Raw genomic sequence first — 17,054 nt, 5'->3', positions numbered from 1 at the left:
ATTAAGTGTTTGGGATTGGGGAAAATTGCTCGGGAATCTGGGGTGGGGACAGCAGCAGCAGAGGAGGAAAGGAAGGGGAGTGGATGTGTTTTTTTTAAAAAAAGGAAAAGAACCTGAGCAGGGGAAAAAAAGATGGTGTGTCTTTACTAGACCCGTCTCTGCCTTCTGATTGGTCCGTGCAGCTATAGTAAAACATGCACGCGCACGAGCATGGCTATGCTCATATTGCTGCTGCTAAATGGAGAGATGACACAGAAAGGAGGTGGGGCCATTCATAAATGATGTTGCTATGTACAGGTATATATTATGTTAAAATGTTAACCGAAATGAGAGATAATTTGAATAAAAGAAAGAAAAAAGAGAGTGGCCAGTACAACTCACTCACTTTGGGGCCTCGTGCAACGTGGGGATGACACGTATTGCTATTCAAATGAGGGCGTCCATCTTCCCCTCGCTGCCTCCACTCCCAAAGTTACTCAACAAAGCTCGCCGGAGTGGGTCATAACCTGAAATATATTTATTTGCTCGCCTTTGTGGGTTCACGCTTCTTTTGGGACTACTTAAGAGATGAAAACGTCGACCCATGTGCTCCGAACGTACGCCCATCCGCAAGTCTTGGCTGCCATACTGGCGTGGCGAGAAGATGGGGGAGGGGCTACAAAACATGGCGTCCTAACGTATGCAACCCAACTGGAACATATGAGGTGTAGTCTTCAAAATGGACATCTCTTTTCTCTTGTGTAGTCAAAGGTCACGACACTAGGGAAACATGGATCTGTTGGTAATTCTCATGCTATCTAATGAGACGTATAAAACAATGCCATAATAACCTAAAAGTAGGTTTTAATTCACAATATCACAGTTTATTATTGTTTATTATTATGCTGGTAGTTTACAGTGTTGTAGAATTGCACTAGGTTATGTAGATTTAACAGTTTGATGCATTGGAATCTACAGTCACAATAATAAACATTTAAAAACATGACAGTAATGCCTCTGTCAATCAAAACTAAACATGTCAGAATGTTTGCAATGGATTGTGCAGGTGTACCTAATAGTTTGGCTTCTTTCTTCTTCTTGCACTGCCGTAACATGTCAACTAAGCCAAAAGTGTCCAAACTTTTTTCCACCTAAGTTTTGATATAATTTTTATAATTGTGTAAAAAGGCTGAATACTGATATATTTTTTTTTACTTATAATTAGTGCCAACATTTCAACCTTTCCCCTTTATATTGTGCCTTTTGTCACCATTTTGCCATTTTTTTAAATTTTATTTCCACAAGGCCCACAAATGGCCCCCCGGGCCGCACTTTGCACACTCCTGAGCTATGCAAAGTGACATACATCTCAAACCTCCTATCATTTTACAATGGTGTGTAATTGTTTTGGTATAGCGTATATATATTATGGCACTACATAAGGTAACTACAATATTATAAACACCTCTCAGTTTAATGCAGTGTAGTTCTACACCGCTGCAGAGTACAACCACTAGAATAAATCTATCAATGCCTTTCTGACAGTGTGAGTCCAAACTAAGCATTGTTATTGTTATGAAATCATGCTGGAATATGACATAGGCACTAGTGTAAACTTAACTTCTGTAAGAGCTTGTGCTTGAGTAAGTTTTAATTCCATATCCTGACAATATACAGTATATGTCACCACCTCAGCATCACATACATATCAAGCATATATACATATTCATTACTTTACAGTGTTGTGCAATGGTTGTTCTACATTTGGTAGTCCTGTGTGTCTTTTAGGGGTGTTTCAATGCATGTTTAACAAGTGTAACTATGCATGTGACAAATGAAAATGATGATTTTATACGTGGGGAAAAGTTCAAAAACCAAAACACTGTGGATAAGAAAATACGTTTATGGTGGTGGTGTAGCAGTAGTGATGTAAATAACTATAGCTGGAGGAGAAAATGACAGTGTGCCTTGATGCAATTCCTGCTAAAGTCTTTGGTTCACATGCTAACATTGGGGAGGTTTAAAAAAAAAAAAGAAAAGAGAAGAGGTTTAAAAAAAAGCAGTAGTAGGGGCCCTTCAGTGAGTGGATCAGAGCGGGGCCATGTCTGCTTTCAGTGGGTTTCCTCCCGCACACCACTAGCTGCTCTGATTGGTCGGCACTCCTAACCAATCAGAGGACAGCACGGCCACTCCCACTACTGCCGCTGGCTCGGCCTCAGCGAGATCGTTGATTGGCTGGAGCAGAGCGACTATTCTATATGAACCAGCCCGCCAACGATGCCTTTAAGTCCACGTTTAGCCTGTTGGACTTTGGCTCATACTACAGCGATGTAACGAAATATGACCCGGGGAGGAACTTTTGAGACTTTTAAAAACTCAAACTCCAGCTAAACTCCAGGTTGTGTTTACATTTAGTTCCATATAACAGGTAATATGGGGCTATAGGTTCATTAAAAAAGAGCGCGGGTTCTTGCTATGGGCTTTTACATTTAATGTGTGTATACTCTGGCGTGGGTTGACTCGAGAAAACTTTCTAAACACTTTTTTAGCCTGGTGATTGAATCAATACTTTGTCAATAAACCTCACACACACACAACAATATTGACGCTTTATGTTAATGCAGTTATGTTTGTAGAAATTGTGAGGATTTATGAGGGGCCAAGCGGTTAAGAATGGAGACTGGGTGCATATAGATCTTTACAGGCAGCTGCAGCCATGCTGTCAGAGCTGTGTGAGCCGTGCACGTCCACTTGGATGAACTCATGCATGGCTGCAGCCTTGTTGTGTGCGTGTGTGCAAAGGCTCCATGTGCAGGAAGAGTGAATGTATCGCAGAGGAATGTACAGAACGTCTCCCCGCCTCCTCAGTCGCAGACCCCCACCCCCCCACCCCCCTTATGCACTCATTCCATAGGGGCATAAAGCTGGAGACTCCATTTATGTCCTATGTCGGCGTACATTTCAGCTTTTATGCACTATAGAGCAAAACTGGTAGATTTTTTGGGATGTTCCTAGTGTATGCATGATTCTTGGCCTCACTCATGTTAAGTCGTCGTCTAGGCTTTTTTCCCCTCCACACCCCCCCAGAATCTATGGATTCCGGTGAGATGACCTATTTTTTTACTCTCCGTCTAATTCTTACTGAATGTATGTGCAGTGTTTAGATAAGTAAAGAGTACACATCCAGTGAGAGTGGACGCCATGTTGAGCCTTGACAGTTAGCGTGGACGAGGAGGCGTATAAGCGTAACGCGGTGTAAAAGTCTTTTTAATGTAAACATACAACACCAATGCACCTCCACGTAAGCTCCCAACGCAACAAACTAACTGGATGTGTTTTTTCCCTTCATTTTTGTTGTGCTTCTCCTAAGCGTCTATGAGAGGTCAGTAAAATGGCGGTGCTTGCCCCCCTCCCCATCCAAACACATGCCTTGCTTTTAAAAGGAGTTAAAGCTTACTTTTGGAAATATTTCAGGTTTAAAAAAAAAAAAAGCTTTGTATATTCCATGCGTTAAAAAGAAGACTGTCCACTTTTGGGGAGGGTTTGTGCAAAAAACTTTATTCATGTTTTTAACTGATACGAAAACCTGACTTTTACGATCTTGTTCAGTACGAATGATTCATTCTACCATAACTTTTTTTTTGTAATTTTAGGGGCAATTTGTTGATTAGTACAAAAACGTCAGGAGGCAAACTTTCTACACTGATTTTTTTTAATGTATACATTTTTTTAACAAGTTACTGTCTACTAGATAGAATTTATTTTTTGATAAACTCAGATAAACTTCCATTTTATTATACGAGTAACCCAACATGTGCCCCAGTGCAAGCATTTGGTGAAAGTGTCAGGCTTATATGTTGAATATTTACAAACTCTTGCGTATTTAAGTCATTTGACCTTCCTTGCTGCTTCTGTTTACTTTTCAGCAGCTTAAAAAGATTATTAGCACTCTGATCTGTTAGTAAAATTACTTTTTTTTCCCTTAGCAATAACTTTTCTACGTGATCTTAGTGAACCCCAAAGAAGAGATAAAACGTGGGCTGCTGCACCTTTTCACACTTGGATGTTTAGTGCAACAAAAAGGCACCATTTATTGAATGTGAAATGGGAATTGTTTGTTAGTCTCTGTAAATGTGTAAAAAGCATGCAATTATTAAAAGTGTTATTTTCCTTGAGTGTATATTTGTTTAAGCCAAATTTGTAACATTATCTTACATTGAATTGTTTGGTCATCCAATTTATGTTGTTTTGATTCATAAAAGCTGTGTTTAAATGTCTTTAATTAATGTTCTGTGTAGTGTAGGGTTTCAGTTGCCCGTGTATGCTAGGAATTGATCAGTTTAATAAAGACATTTCAAGTGACTTTGTACTAAACAGCCACAATTTTTCAATGCAGTGAGGTGAAGTGAAAGAAAATGGGATTTTTAGAAAACAAGACACTGAGATGAGTCATAAAAAAAGGGGAATTTTGCACCTGGACATACTCAAGAATTCTGACAGATAACTCGGTTACAGTCAACACGAGCCACATCAGTCGTAAAGTTAAGTTTTACATTGAACTGAGTCAAAAATGTAGAATTCTAACCATTCCCTCCTAAACTTGAGCGCACACAGTACCTAAAAGGCCCTGAAGGCTGCATTATTTTTGGTTCTTAAACACGGAAGTCCTGTGAACTTGATCAACGTTCATACATAACAGATATTGATTTTCTGTCAACTCCCCATGCACACCATGTGTCTGACCACATCTATGTAACACTTATTTGTCAATTAGACGTGCCCAGCCTACTGTGCGGCCATGGGCCGTACAGTACATGATGTTCCCTCCGCTTGTACACCAGTGAGGAATGGCTTTTAACATAACATAAACTTTCAGCCAACCTTACTACGACTATCAGCCTCGTGGCAGCAGCACTCCTCAAATGTATGTCACAAACTTATGGATTGCCTGCATTCTTTTTGGTCAGTGTGTTAGCCAAGTTCCAAATCATCGTACAAAACCTCATCGTTCAAGTGCACTTCCATATGTCTCGTGAAAGGTCTCGTGCTTTTGAGCCTTGAACTTTGGTGAATGATCAAAAGTGAAGCAATGCATAATTGTGCGGGGGGCCCCGTGACATGTCAGCAGCCATTACCAACCCCATTTGAATCAACTGCTCTGTTATTTCAGATAACACTTAGGGGTTAAAAGTCATTTGCTACCTTCGGGTTACTTACATTATCAGCAGTGTTAAGATTGTGTTATAAAGCATTTTGGATGACACAAAGTTAAAGCTTTGGAAAGCAGGGCAATGGATGCGGAAGCAACAGATCACATGCTTACTGTGCAATGATGTTAACTTTAAACAGCTTCATGTCATCATATGTAACATGTTGGAAAGAAATTCTAATAAAAACTTTGTGTGCTTCCTTGCAAGATTGCATCTAGTCTGATGTCTGACAGCTGATGAAATGAGACACCCAATAAAAACGTATTAAAAGGTCTTTCCCACTTTGTTTTATTGGTGTAGAATTGAATGGAAGCGGTAGAACCTTATTGGTGTGGCCCCAACATGAACCTAAATTTGTGTGAACATGGAACAACATCCTGGCATCGGGCTTGTTCTGTGAAACTCTCCTTGCTTGTTTTCCCACCTCACCCACGCATCTTAACTCCCACACCCATAGGACTGACACCCAAACTATTCCAATGCATATCAGGTTTGTAGTTCCACACACACACACACACACAAAACAAGTGTGTGATCATAGAATGACTTTCCCATTAAAAAATGTGAACACACACCTTTACTTTACTTTATACTTACCAGAAGAGGTTCAAGTACTAAACCAAAAGTAACATATTGTGATTAAATCTACAGAAAGAGGTTCTCCCCTCACACTTTGTGTGAGTATACAACATGAACAAATCAAGACACCTATTGTATGTAAACAAAAACTCAAAAGGGATGGGAGGGAGCGTCTGTGAATAAAGACATGCTGGTTGCAGAACAGGTGCAGGACCTCAGTAGCGCCCTGCAAAAAGAAAACACGGGTATTGGTCCAAACACTGCATTCTACATGCAATCATAAAACATGAATGGGTTGAATTAGACGTAAATAGGCAGTTGTATTGCCTGGATCACACTTACGTGGGCTGTAGGAGCGGGATCGGGAGCGAGACCTGTATCGACCGTAGCTCGGTGATGGGGAGTGCCTGCGACTGCATCGGAACACGTGGAGTTTAATTGGAAACAGAAACGCTGACATTACAGTATGCTTTCAAAAGGACGACTCACCTGTATCTGTAGTCATATTCATCATATCGGTCATATCTGTCGTATCGGTCGTTTCTGTCATCGTATCTGTCGTATCGGTCGTTGTATCTGTCATATCGGTCGTTGTATCTGTCATAATGCGAGTCCCTGCCTCTTCGGCCGCCGCCACCATTGCTGTGGAAATAAAAAACAAAAATGTCATGACTGTGAACCACTTCTGACGACGTAAAACACAGTAAGTCTGAAAATGACTACGGTCTTACTGAGTTGGTCTGCCCATGTAGATTCCAGGTGTGGGGGTGTGAGGCCGTTTGGTGAGTGAATAATCCACTCGAATGTGCCTGCCGTCCAGCTCCATACCGTTGACTTGCTCCATTGCCTGAGAAACACAAAAGGGAAGAGTGCTGTCAGGAGAAAACTCAGCGAGTAACGTGTGACTACCGGGAGATGTTGCTTGTTACAAGACAGACACCTAGTGGTGCATTGGGGTAATCACATTCAAATGCAACTACTGCAGTACTGCAACTATGGCAGCAACGTGCTGTTATAATAAAAAGGTAATGGTAAAGCTGCTTTGTCATGTGAGTCTTTAAAAATTGAAGATCTATTTAACATCCTCGAGGAAGTGCAACTGCATTAATTTTAGATATGCCCAACATGACAGAGCAACAGTTTGAGTGCAAGTATCCATTCATAAAATAAAGAAAGGACAAACATTTCCAACAAACATTACCTTTTTGGAATCCTCAAGTTTCTCAAAGTAAACAAAGGCAAAGCCCCTGGAGCGGCCCGAGCGCTGGTCGAACACCACGTTCACCCCGGCCAGAGGACCGTACCGCGAAAACACGTCCCTCAGGTCTCGCTCCGTGGTGTACAAGCTGAGGCCGAACACCCCCAAACATGTGTTGGGGTCAGGCTTCTCCTGGGAGGGTCAACAATACAAGTTGTACAATACGAGCATGTAAAAAACTAATGTTTGTAGGTTGAGCAGACCCAAAGAAACCCCACGTCCCGACTCAGTACAGTACAACTAACCATCAGTGTTAATAAGCCCTTTAAAGAGACGACCCAAATGTAGTAAGGCAAACACGTTACCATCAAGGTTAACCTGTCTGCATCATACAAGTGTGTGCATGTGTGACATGTGGCTCTTCAAATACATTTGGTTCCAGCAAAGCTTCATATAAATAGTCAAAAAACATTTTTGGACATTCAGGTTAAAATGAAATACATGGAAACTGCATATGAACGAGTGTACTTACAGTTAAGATGCTCATGCACTTACTGACCGGTATTAAATCAATAGCATTTCGTCTTGATGTCAAATGTACAGCTCACATACAGGTGCATCTCAGTCAATAAGAATACACTTTGGGTTGGGCATCGTTAGAATAGCAACGATTCTTGAGTCCGATGCTTTTAATAAAAGTTTGCATGGTTTCAATGAGGGCGCTGACCAGAATTCTTTTTGGAATTGTTTTGAAATGATACTTTTTAAACTTTTTAAATCAACTTTACTGTGAATTTCTCACAGGGCTGTTTTCAACCAGTACATCAAATATCAAACCATTCAACTTGAATGTGAACGTTATTAAGTTTCCTTCTACAGGAGTACACTTCCACAAAACGATGGTTACTTTTGAAAAGCTGATGAAAAAACATTTCCACATGTACCGGCTGTGCACATGAATAAACTTACCCCTTTTCTCTTCAATTGCCGCTGTTCGCTTGCGACACAAATCAGGTTTAAGCTCTAAATATGCCTCACGCACACATTTACAGTATAAAACGTTTAGGTGCTCATGAACGATTATGCAAGACGACCGACGATTCTTATAGCTACTGCTTTCGTAGCCGAACAAACCTTTGCGTCCCAGCACACAACCATGGCGAGTTGAAGGGGCGCCGAACAAAGCGTGAAATCTCAACGCTTGGCGAAAAACATCCACAGTGAAGCATGAAGACACAAACATGTAAAATATTGCGGGTTTTCTACCGGTGGTACATGCATGCTGTACATTTTAATCACACATTTATAGATTATTATCCACTTACGGTGAATGAGAGGTGGGTTTTTTTTTTTTGCGGAAAAAAATGCCTATTTCCAGAGAAAGAAAATAAAAATAAAGAAACGCTGAAGCGCAAATGTGAGGATCCACTGTATTCTAATTTATTGAGATGCACCTGTACAGTATATATAAAAATGTGTACTAAGAATGCAACCAAAACAAACTTCCACTGTGAAATAAAAGTTTGGCTCTTGATTAGAGAGTATGAGCCAAGTTCTTGGAGCACAGAGGGAAAATAGAGTATAATTAATAGCGTTGTGAGGAAATAGAATGTACTGTACTGTACTGAGTGAGCCAACATACAACACAGAGGCCTGTTGGCTTCATAGAATACTGTCTCTCATTGAATATACTGTACTTCCCTTCAGGGACTCACATGTTCATCCACATATACAGTGATTACATTAGGCCTGGCCAAAATATGCCAGAAGGTCCACATACCCTAACATCAGCACCACCGCCATGACTGTTTGCTTCTTTTGTGTCATGGCTCTGTTGATATAATGAAAGGAGAGGGAAGGGCGGGAGGGTTAATGGGGGGGAAAAAAGTGTCATATCAGAGTGTTTAACAACAATATCATAAATTCACGCTTGCCTTTTTGGAGTTCACTTGCTCTTGACTTATAAAATAATGGCAATTGAATGACTGGATGAAGGAGACTTTACACAGGCACTGCACATTCAATGATGACATGATGTTTCCTTTGGCAAATGTTATTTAGCATAAGACAGCTGCATATAATATAATATTTGAACTGCAGCCTAGCTGAACAACAAACAAGGCAGAGTAAACAACACTTAAAAAAAGTGTTTTTTTTCTGCGAGAAGATGAGCTTGTCCACACATTTTACATACAAGGGAATGAGAACACTCTGGATGTTGTACTATTAAAGTGTCTTGCCAATAAGATCCAGCTTTGTCTCATCTGTCCAAAAGACTGCAGTGTAATTTTCAGTTCTTCACTTTCAGTACTTTATTTATGATAGCTTTTGGTTATTTCATCGACATATTAAAAGGGACTCTATGCAACTCGCTCCAAATGACATTTTCTGGAACAAAAAAAACAACAAAAAAAACCAACTAATAACCGCCATCAGCAAGCATATATTACCAATAGTGGATTAAAAAAGTGATTCTCAACTGGTGAGTCGCGACCCACTGCCCGCTGTTTTCAGTGGGTCATGGGGTCTTTGCAAAAAAAAAAAAAAAAAAAAAAAATAGCGTAACAACTTGACGTCTATGAACGCACTTTGCTAGGCCACTACTAGGTGCATGCCATGTTTATGGGCGACTTGGCCACACAGCTAGATATCTACAGGAGACAAGCACGGCATAAAGCGAAAGCTCATGTTATGTTGGGTGGGGAAATTCCGCCCACAATGTAGACTACAAGGTACAGTAGAACGGTACTGTTTAATGCCCAATTCCATCTATTGGCCCAGGCAGAGGGGTGGTCTACAGAAGAAATGGTCCTCCTATTATTGAATCTGAGCAACTGGACTCTCTTGATATTTAACTTCTTCTATTCACTTCTCACCCAGGTCCATGTGCAAATTCCGCAGATAGGACATGTACTGAAAACCTATACACACTTTTTGGGGGGGGGGAGTTTGTGGATAAAAACTGATCACGAAACTTGCCTTGTGCTGGCACACCGTGTTATTTTTGCACTAACTGTTTGCAACTGCCTCACAATGACACAACCGGCGCTTAGCAAAGGCTCCTGCGCATGTGTGTGTTAACCTGCGGTGCAGCTTACATGCTCAGAGGAGGAAGAGGGCGGGATAACATGCTTGCAACAAGTTCGTACGTTAGTGCCCTCTAGACAGCCACGTAACAGTTGCAAAGAGCCTTTTCACATTTAAGTAATTTATTAAATAAATAAGGCATTTGAGAAGTTCAAATATTTCCGCAATTTGGGTCGCCGCTTGTCATTGAAAGGCGATGATGGGTCCTGCAGCCAAACCAGTTGAGGAACGACTGGTTTCAAACAACACATTGTTCAAAAAAAGTCGGTATTTTACAAATCAAACCGTATAACAATTGTAAACTTTCATTCGGCCCGAATAAATTACCTGCAGTTCATGTCTGTCTGGTATACAGTGTTCCGCTACATCGCGGTTCACCTTTTGCAGAATTTTTTTAGCGCCTTCTACTTTTTTTTTTTTTTTTACAGCTTATGAATGTGCATTGTATTCTGCATCCTGATTGGCTAAGAGACTGTACACCATTGCCAATCAATCTCCTCCGTGCCTTCCTGTGCAGTACAGAATGCATTCGGCTTGCCAAATTTCCATAAACGTTCGATCGCTAGCGGGTGTGAGTCTGAAGTGCTGTATGTTTGCGAGCTTTATCCCCGACAACACCCACAATGACTAAACGTTCTGCACCCTCAAAGGCACCTGCGGTCGCGCCCAAAGGGCAGAGGAGGATGCTAAACATTGTGCAAAAAGTTGAACTTCTGGACATGCTGAAGGAAGGTAGAAGTTGTGGCTGCAGGGCGCCATTACGGAATACAGTAAATGAATCTTCGGTTCAAGGAGGAGGAGAATACGACGACAGGAGCAAAATGTTTTAACAAGGATACAAAAGTACAGCAAGAGTGAGAATGTGAGAAAACTTTAATGCCTGTCTGAGAAAAGTGCATAAAGTGTATGGTGAGGGGTTTAAAGCCTTAAAACATAAAATAATTGTAAAAAAAATTAAGTTGGCTACTTCGCGGATTTCACCAATTGCGGGCTATTTTGGGAACCTATCCCCCGCCATAAACGAGGGACCACTGTACACGTATGTGCTTGTAGTGTGTGCACTTACACAAAAGCAGTCTCAGAGAAGCGACCGACAATTTGGAGTCCTTGTGTGGTTATGATAGGCGATGCATTCAATGATATAGTAGCTAAACTTCGCCAAATCACCATCATTGGTTGACAACAAACCTAACTAGTGTGCGTGTTGCGTCGAATCTTGGTGCCCTCTAGGCAGCCGGAGGGATCCGCAGTCCCTTTAAAATCGTCTAAATGAGATCCTGCATTCTTCACATCCAGTACTCACCCTGCTGCCAGTGTGACGGCGACGGCTCGACGTCGGGGAGGTGCTCTCGCTCTTCCTGCGGCGGGAGTCGGGGCTGTAGGAACGAGAACGGGACCTCCGTCGGTGGGAATGAGATCGAGAGCGCGAGTGACGGGTCGACTCTGGCCTAGAACTAGACCTAAACAATGGAACAGAAGACCCGGTGGATGAGTGAGCATATTTTAAGAGGGTGTTTCACACCTTAAAAACGCATAACCACTTACCTTGATCTTGATCGAGAGCGGGATCTGGACACTGAGCGTTTGGAGGCTCGGGATGCACTCGGGGATCTCGACCTGTTCTTCGACTCGGCCCGAGCTGGACTTCCACGATCCAATTTAGATGGGGAGAGAGACCCCTATTGCCACACCAGAAAGTTCAACCCTTTATCGCGTACAAATACATGTGTGTTTTTGTGTGTGACAATAGCAAGCTTACACTTAATGTCATGTACAACTTACACACACCGGCCACTTCATTAGGTGCACATGCACAGTCTGATGAGATCCAGTGCAAGGGCTGCATCAAAAAAGATGCATTTATTTAATGTCTGTTATTGTGCAATAGTGCTGAAACAGCATTTGATGGATATGACAAGGCTGTGCAAGTGTACATAATGTTATGACTGGTGTTATAAAACAGCGTTATATATGACTATTGTACATCTACCTGAGCCATCAAAGGGAAAAACACAACATGCAACTGTTATTTTACAGGATGGGAGCATGAAAAAGGAAAGACAAGAGTGACACAAAGCAGCATGTTTACTTAACCTAGGGACACACACATTCTTCCAGATTCTTTACACGCTACTCCTTTCTCTCCGCTTTTCTATTCGTCTTCATTCTTCTGTTTTTCAGTTTTCCCCGTGTGTTTCTCTTCAGCCAAATTTTTAGACGGTTAGTGTTCTATTTGCCTTCAATCTTCCATCCCTTTTTCCTCCCTCTCCAACTTTGCTCTGCACATGTTCTCAATAGCCTTCTTTTATCTTCGAATTTTGTCTTCATCATTCTTGGATAAAATTCTTCAAATCCTTCACGAGCAATTACCTTAATGAAAGAAGAACATTCAATACAATTAAGATAGGATTTGTCGGGAGTATAGCAAAAAGCACTGAATGCATTGTCAATCATAACAATTGCAAAATGTCAGACATGGCAGCATTGAAAGCAGTTCATGAAAACTGTCCAAAGGCGAACTTTTAAGTGTTTATGAGACAAAAATGTCTGAATTTATGCTAGAGGACTGTAATGTTACCCGAGGAAACAAAATGATGGCTACTTTAAGCCAACAAGGCGGTAGCTAAAGCTAACACCTACTACTAGTTTAGTTAGCTATATCCTGGTAAAAGCATAGCAGAGCAAAGCAAAGCAAAAACCGTCCATGGCATATGTTGTGTGGTAAAACATTTTAAACACATCTAGGTTTAGCATAACATACAAAATGCCAGCGTTATGCAGTTTATTTAGGGGGTTAGCTGTACGTGCAGATTGTACGTCACTGTTGCCTGCAACCGGAGACCGGGGAAAGAGTGCTTTTATGTATCATTCATTTGTCACTACTTACCCTCCTCTCCTGCTTCCCGTCGTCGATGTCACTCATTTTCAGGCCACCTAAGGTAATACGATAAAGTTATGCGGGGGTAAATAAGGTGAGGTTGACGTTTAAACACAAATGTTTTCGTTTTTGAGCGCTTTCTGACGAGGAAAATGGCGCGCGCGAGTGTGGCGCGTTCAGGTACAACACGAGCGTACGTCATTTCCGATACCACGCCCCCTTCTTTGAAGAAAAAAAAGCCAGCGTCTTTGAACGCCTCGTCAGGAAAAAGAAAAAAGAAATAACATTAAAAACATAAGAACATTGGAAAATAATATAAAAAAAAATCTGAAACGTTGATACAAATAACTAATAACACAAGCTTGGTCTTTAAATGTATATAACATACTTGCAGATAGATTATGGAAAATGTCTTGCACTTAACTCGCCATCCTTTTCTACTCCTGTACATTGATTACACTGCTAAAAATTAGATTTTTGAACCACAGTTTATTGAGTCTGGCGGTCTAAGTTACAGTCACGGAGTGTGACAAGCAATCACTTGTAGGCAGAATAAATGACACGTCACAATCACCTCCCACATACATCGTCACCAAAAGTGGATGAGCCCGTTATTTTTAGAAAATGTTTACAGTCACAGTGCAGCATGAACCCTGAACGTGTAATATCAGCAGATGGTCAGCCATTTTCACAGCGCCCAAGTGCTAATTGCTGACCTTGCACTACATTCATTCCATTCCACATCGAGTGCAACAACACCCAAGGCAAGTGAAGGAAGAAAATAAAACCATTGGTTTTTAGCCGTGAAGCAAATGCACATGATTTGTATCACATAGGCTTCATCTTATTAAATCTGTCGCTATAAAGACAGATGTGCAAACATTCTTTGGATCACACATTTAGCTGTCCCTAAAGTCACCAAGAGGAGTATTAGCTAAGACGGCTCTTCATATTCTATCTAGCTAAACACCTCAAATACAGCACTTCATTTGTGAGAAAACTGTTCAGTTCAGCAGGTTGACGCAATGTGGTTAGGTTGTACAGCAGAACCCGTTTACGTCGACACTCCTCGGACCGGCTGCGGCTGTCGTCACGACCAAAACAAGCCATTGCTGGCACATTTACTCGTGATTTTGGCCTGAGACATGAGGAGAATAATATAAATAAAGGACTTTTGAACCTACGGCAATTTGACAAGGTTTTCCTTCATTTGTGCAAATCTTTATTTTGATTCTTGCGTTTCATACTCATATGCAAACAACGCGCGCATCTTCCTTCTAAAAGATAACAAATGGGCACATTTCGGTGGTTGCTGTGGTAGAATCCAGGTTAACACTGCCATGCTTTTATTTTGAAGCTTATTTTACACTGAATACGGAGTCACCGTGTGCACGTTCTAATGCTGCTTCGTGATGACGATGAAGTTAATACTGCAACACGCGTCGCAGAAACGGACCCGTTTTCCTAGAAACGACAGCTTTGGGTAAAAAAAAAAAAGCGGTTAACCACGTATGTCGACGTCGACTTGAGCGGCCACTTTTCTTTGTCATAAGAAGAACGCGGTGGACGGGGACTCGATTAATTGATTGAATGGACAGGTTGTCCACATACGTGTGACCAACAAGAGTGGTCAACCATGTATGTTGACGCCGACTTAAGCGGGTACTTTTTAGTAATAAGAACCCAGACGTGATGAACTGGTCGACATACAGGTTGTTGACATAAGCGGGACAAACCTGAGTGGGTTCCACTCGTGTCGAAAAAAGTGGTCGATCATGAATGTCGACTTAAGCGGTCACTTTTTTTTTTTTTTTAGCAAAAGAACAACAGAACGGACCTGGACTTGATTAACTGGTCGGTTGCTGACATAAGTGGGACAAAATTAAGCGGGTTCCACTCGCGTCGACAAAAGTGTTCGACTCTTTTTTAGTAATAACAACACAGTGGATCTGGACCTCATGAATGGGCCCAAATAGACGGGTTCCGCCTATGTCGACAGAAGCGGTTGACCATGTATGATGATGTCGACTCAAGCGGGCACTTTTTAGTGGTAAGAACAACAGAATGGACCTGGATTGGTTGACATACAGATTGTTGACTTACGCGGTCAGACTTAAGTGGCTTCCATTTTTGTCGACAAAAGCGGTCAGTTATGAATGCTGATGTCGACTTAAGTGGTCGCTTTCTAGTCGTAACAGAATGGACCCAAACTCAGTGAATTGGTTGACATACAGAATGTTGACTTAAACGGGACAGACTTAAGTGGGTTACACTTATGTCGAAAAAAGTGGTCAATCATGACTGTCGACGTCGACTTAAGCGGGCACGTTTGAGCAATAGTAATAAGACGGTAGACAGGGACTTGAGTTGGTTGACATAGGTGGATTGCCTACATAAGTGGGGTGGAATTAAGCAGGTTTTTCCTATGTCGACAAGAGCAGTCGACCATGTATTTCGACGTCGACATAAGTGGCCACTTTTTAGTAATAAGAAAAACATGGTAGACCGGGACTTGATGAGTTGGTCGACATAGACGGGTTATCGACATAAGCGAGTTCCACTGTAAATGTCTTAAGAGAGAACGTATTAAAGGTTTTGCAGCCACTAAAAGTCATAGGATTCAAATATGGCCTATTATAAAAATGCAAAAGAGAAATATAAAAAATGCACTCTGCTGTCTTGGCAAAATAAATAAAGGGGCAAAAAGAAGCATCCCTTCCTTCAACTCTGTGAATGTCCTGGGATAAATTCAGGAAAAGTGGGCTGTGCTAAGAGCATAGTCAGTAGATGTATGACAACAACGCTCATAGGTGCAGCTGAGGCCTGCTGGGCGTACGGGGCTGGTTGAAGCGTGACATCCCTGGATGGCTGCCCGCTCTCTCGTGCTTGGAGGATCCTTGCAGGTCAGTGGAAGCGGAAGCAAGGACACCCCCGTGGGAGGTGTTGGTGACGGAGGCGTTGACCACCACCTCAAGTTTCCCCTCTAGTTTGACCAGCCGCTCCAGGATGTCATCCAACAACACGGCTATTGTCCTCTTCAGATCGGCTGTGTGCGTAAAAACACGTCATTAAGCTCCCGCTTTGAAGCTTTGAAAAAGTGTGCAGACGTTACCGTAACCCGCCATGGTGGCTCCCTGCGGCCCGCCTGGTGCCCTCTGGTTCTCCTCAGTCAGGACCTTGACGTATCGCCGGCTGAGCTCCAGGATCTGCTCGCGTAACTCGGCGCTGCTCTGGTGGCGAGGCTGCTGCACGGTGTAGCGCAGTAACATGAGTCCCCACACCAGGCCGAAGACGAGCAGCAACACACTCAGCTTTTGGGACATGTTGCGTCTCATGAGTGCGCCCAGCATGGTAGTGGGGATGCCGGGAAAGCACCGGTCAGATGCTGCTTTTACATGCGACGAGGCTCAAGAGCGTTGCTTCAGCGTAGCGGTTGCTACATTTCTCTCTTTTCGTTGTGTGTGTCCCTTGAAAAGAAGATACAACTTCACGATGTCGCAATCCAACGGTGGCGAGGGAGCTCTACTCAGACAGCTGTCGTCAATGGTCCACCATAACAGAAAGGGGGCTCAGATATCGGATGTCCGCTGCCATTTTTGACTGCCTGTGGAGAACAAAAAAGGTAACGTTTAACAAGGATACAAAAACACGACAGCCTAACGAAGTCATGATCAGAGGAGTCAAATATGTGCGAGTCACTTCATTTCTTGTGCCCAATCTTGTTAGTTGATCATTAAAATTCAAACGAAAGTGCCTGGTGAGGGCTTTTTACAGCCTTAAAACATATATAATAATTGTACAAAAATATAGTTGGCTACTTTGCTGATTTCACTTATTGCGGGCTATTTTGGCAACCTATCCCCCGCCATAAATGAGGGAACACTGTACACAAATGAGCCGACGTCTGCATTGACACACTGAACATTCACGGTTTATTTCTCTGTCTTTAATAACAAAAGTCACACTGATTAAAAAAAAATAAATATCGTGATTGTGATTTTTATTCAAATGCAATTTTTGCTAAAAGAGACAGAGTCGATTTTATTTTCATTTTTTTGGTCTGTTTTGTTTAATTTGTTTTATTTAAACGCTCTTGACATTCCAATTAAAATGTTAAATACTC

General features: G+C 41.9%; 2 protein-coding genes across 10 annotated transcripts in view; both read right to left on the bottom strand.

Annotated features, from left to right (window-relative positions):
* Window positions 1-5,751: 5,751 nt before the first annotated feature.
* On the bottom strand, window positions 5,752-13,111 carry tra2a (transformer 2 alpha homolog). The gene is made up of 9 exons (XM_054764635.1): window positions 12,941-13,111; window positions 11,599-11,732; window positions 11,357-11,513; window positions 8,747-8,797; window positions 6,970-7,158; window positions 6,500-6,615; window positions 6,258-6,410; window positions 6,111-6,181; window positions 5,752-5,994 (listed from the first exon to the last, which is right to left on the bottom strand). The coding sequence occupies exons 1-9, from the start codon at window positions 12,974-12,976 to the stop codon at window positions 5,984-5,986; spliced, it is 918 nt and encodes a 305-aa protein (XP_054620610.1). The 5' UTR covers window positions 12,977-13,111; the 3' UTR covers window positions 5,752-5,983.
* Window positions 13,112-13,419: 308 nt separating this feature from the next.
* ccdc126 (coiled-coil domain containing 126) overlaps window positions 13,420-17,054 on the bottom strand; it is a 47,757-nt gene continuing 44,122 nt past the window's right edge. For 7 of the 9 annotated variants that reach the window (XM_054763351.1, XM_054763349.1, XM_054763353.1 and 4 more), the window contains 2 exons: window positions 16,044-16,535; window positions 13,420-15,977 (listed from right to left, as the gene is read on the bottom strand). In XM_054763351.1, the coding sequence (XP_054619326.1) occupies window positions 15,736-15,977; window positions 16,044-16,281 (480 nt within the window). In that variant the 5' untranslated portion in view covers window positions 16,282-16,535 and the 3' untranslated portion in view covers window positions 13,420-15,735. Of the gene's footprint in view, window positions 15,978-16,043; window positions 16,536-17,054 lie in introns of those variants that run through there. The other 2 variants (XM_054763347.1, XM_054763355.1) reach the window with 1 other exon arrangement.

Source organism: Dunckerocampus dactyliophorus, chromosome 20 (assembly GCF_027744805.1).
Source record: "Dunckerocampus dactyliophorus isolate RoL2022-P2 chromosome 20, RoL_Ddac_1.1, whole genome shotgun sequence".
Classification (NCBI taxonomy): Eukaryota; Metazoa; Chordata; class Actinopteri; order Syngnathiformes; family Syngnathidae; genus Dunckerocampus; species Dunckerocampus dactyliophorus.
This window is presented reverse-complemented; position numbering and strand designations above follow the sequence as displayed.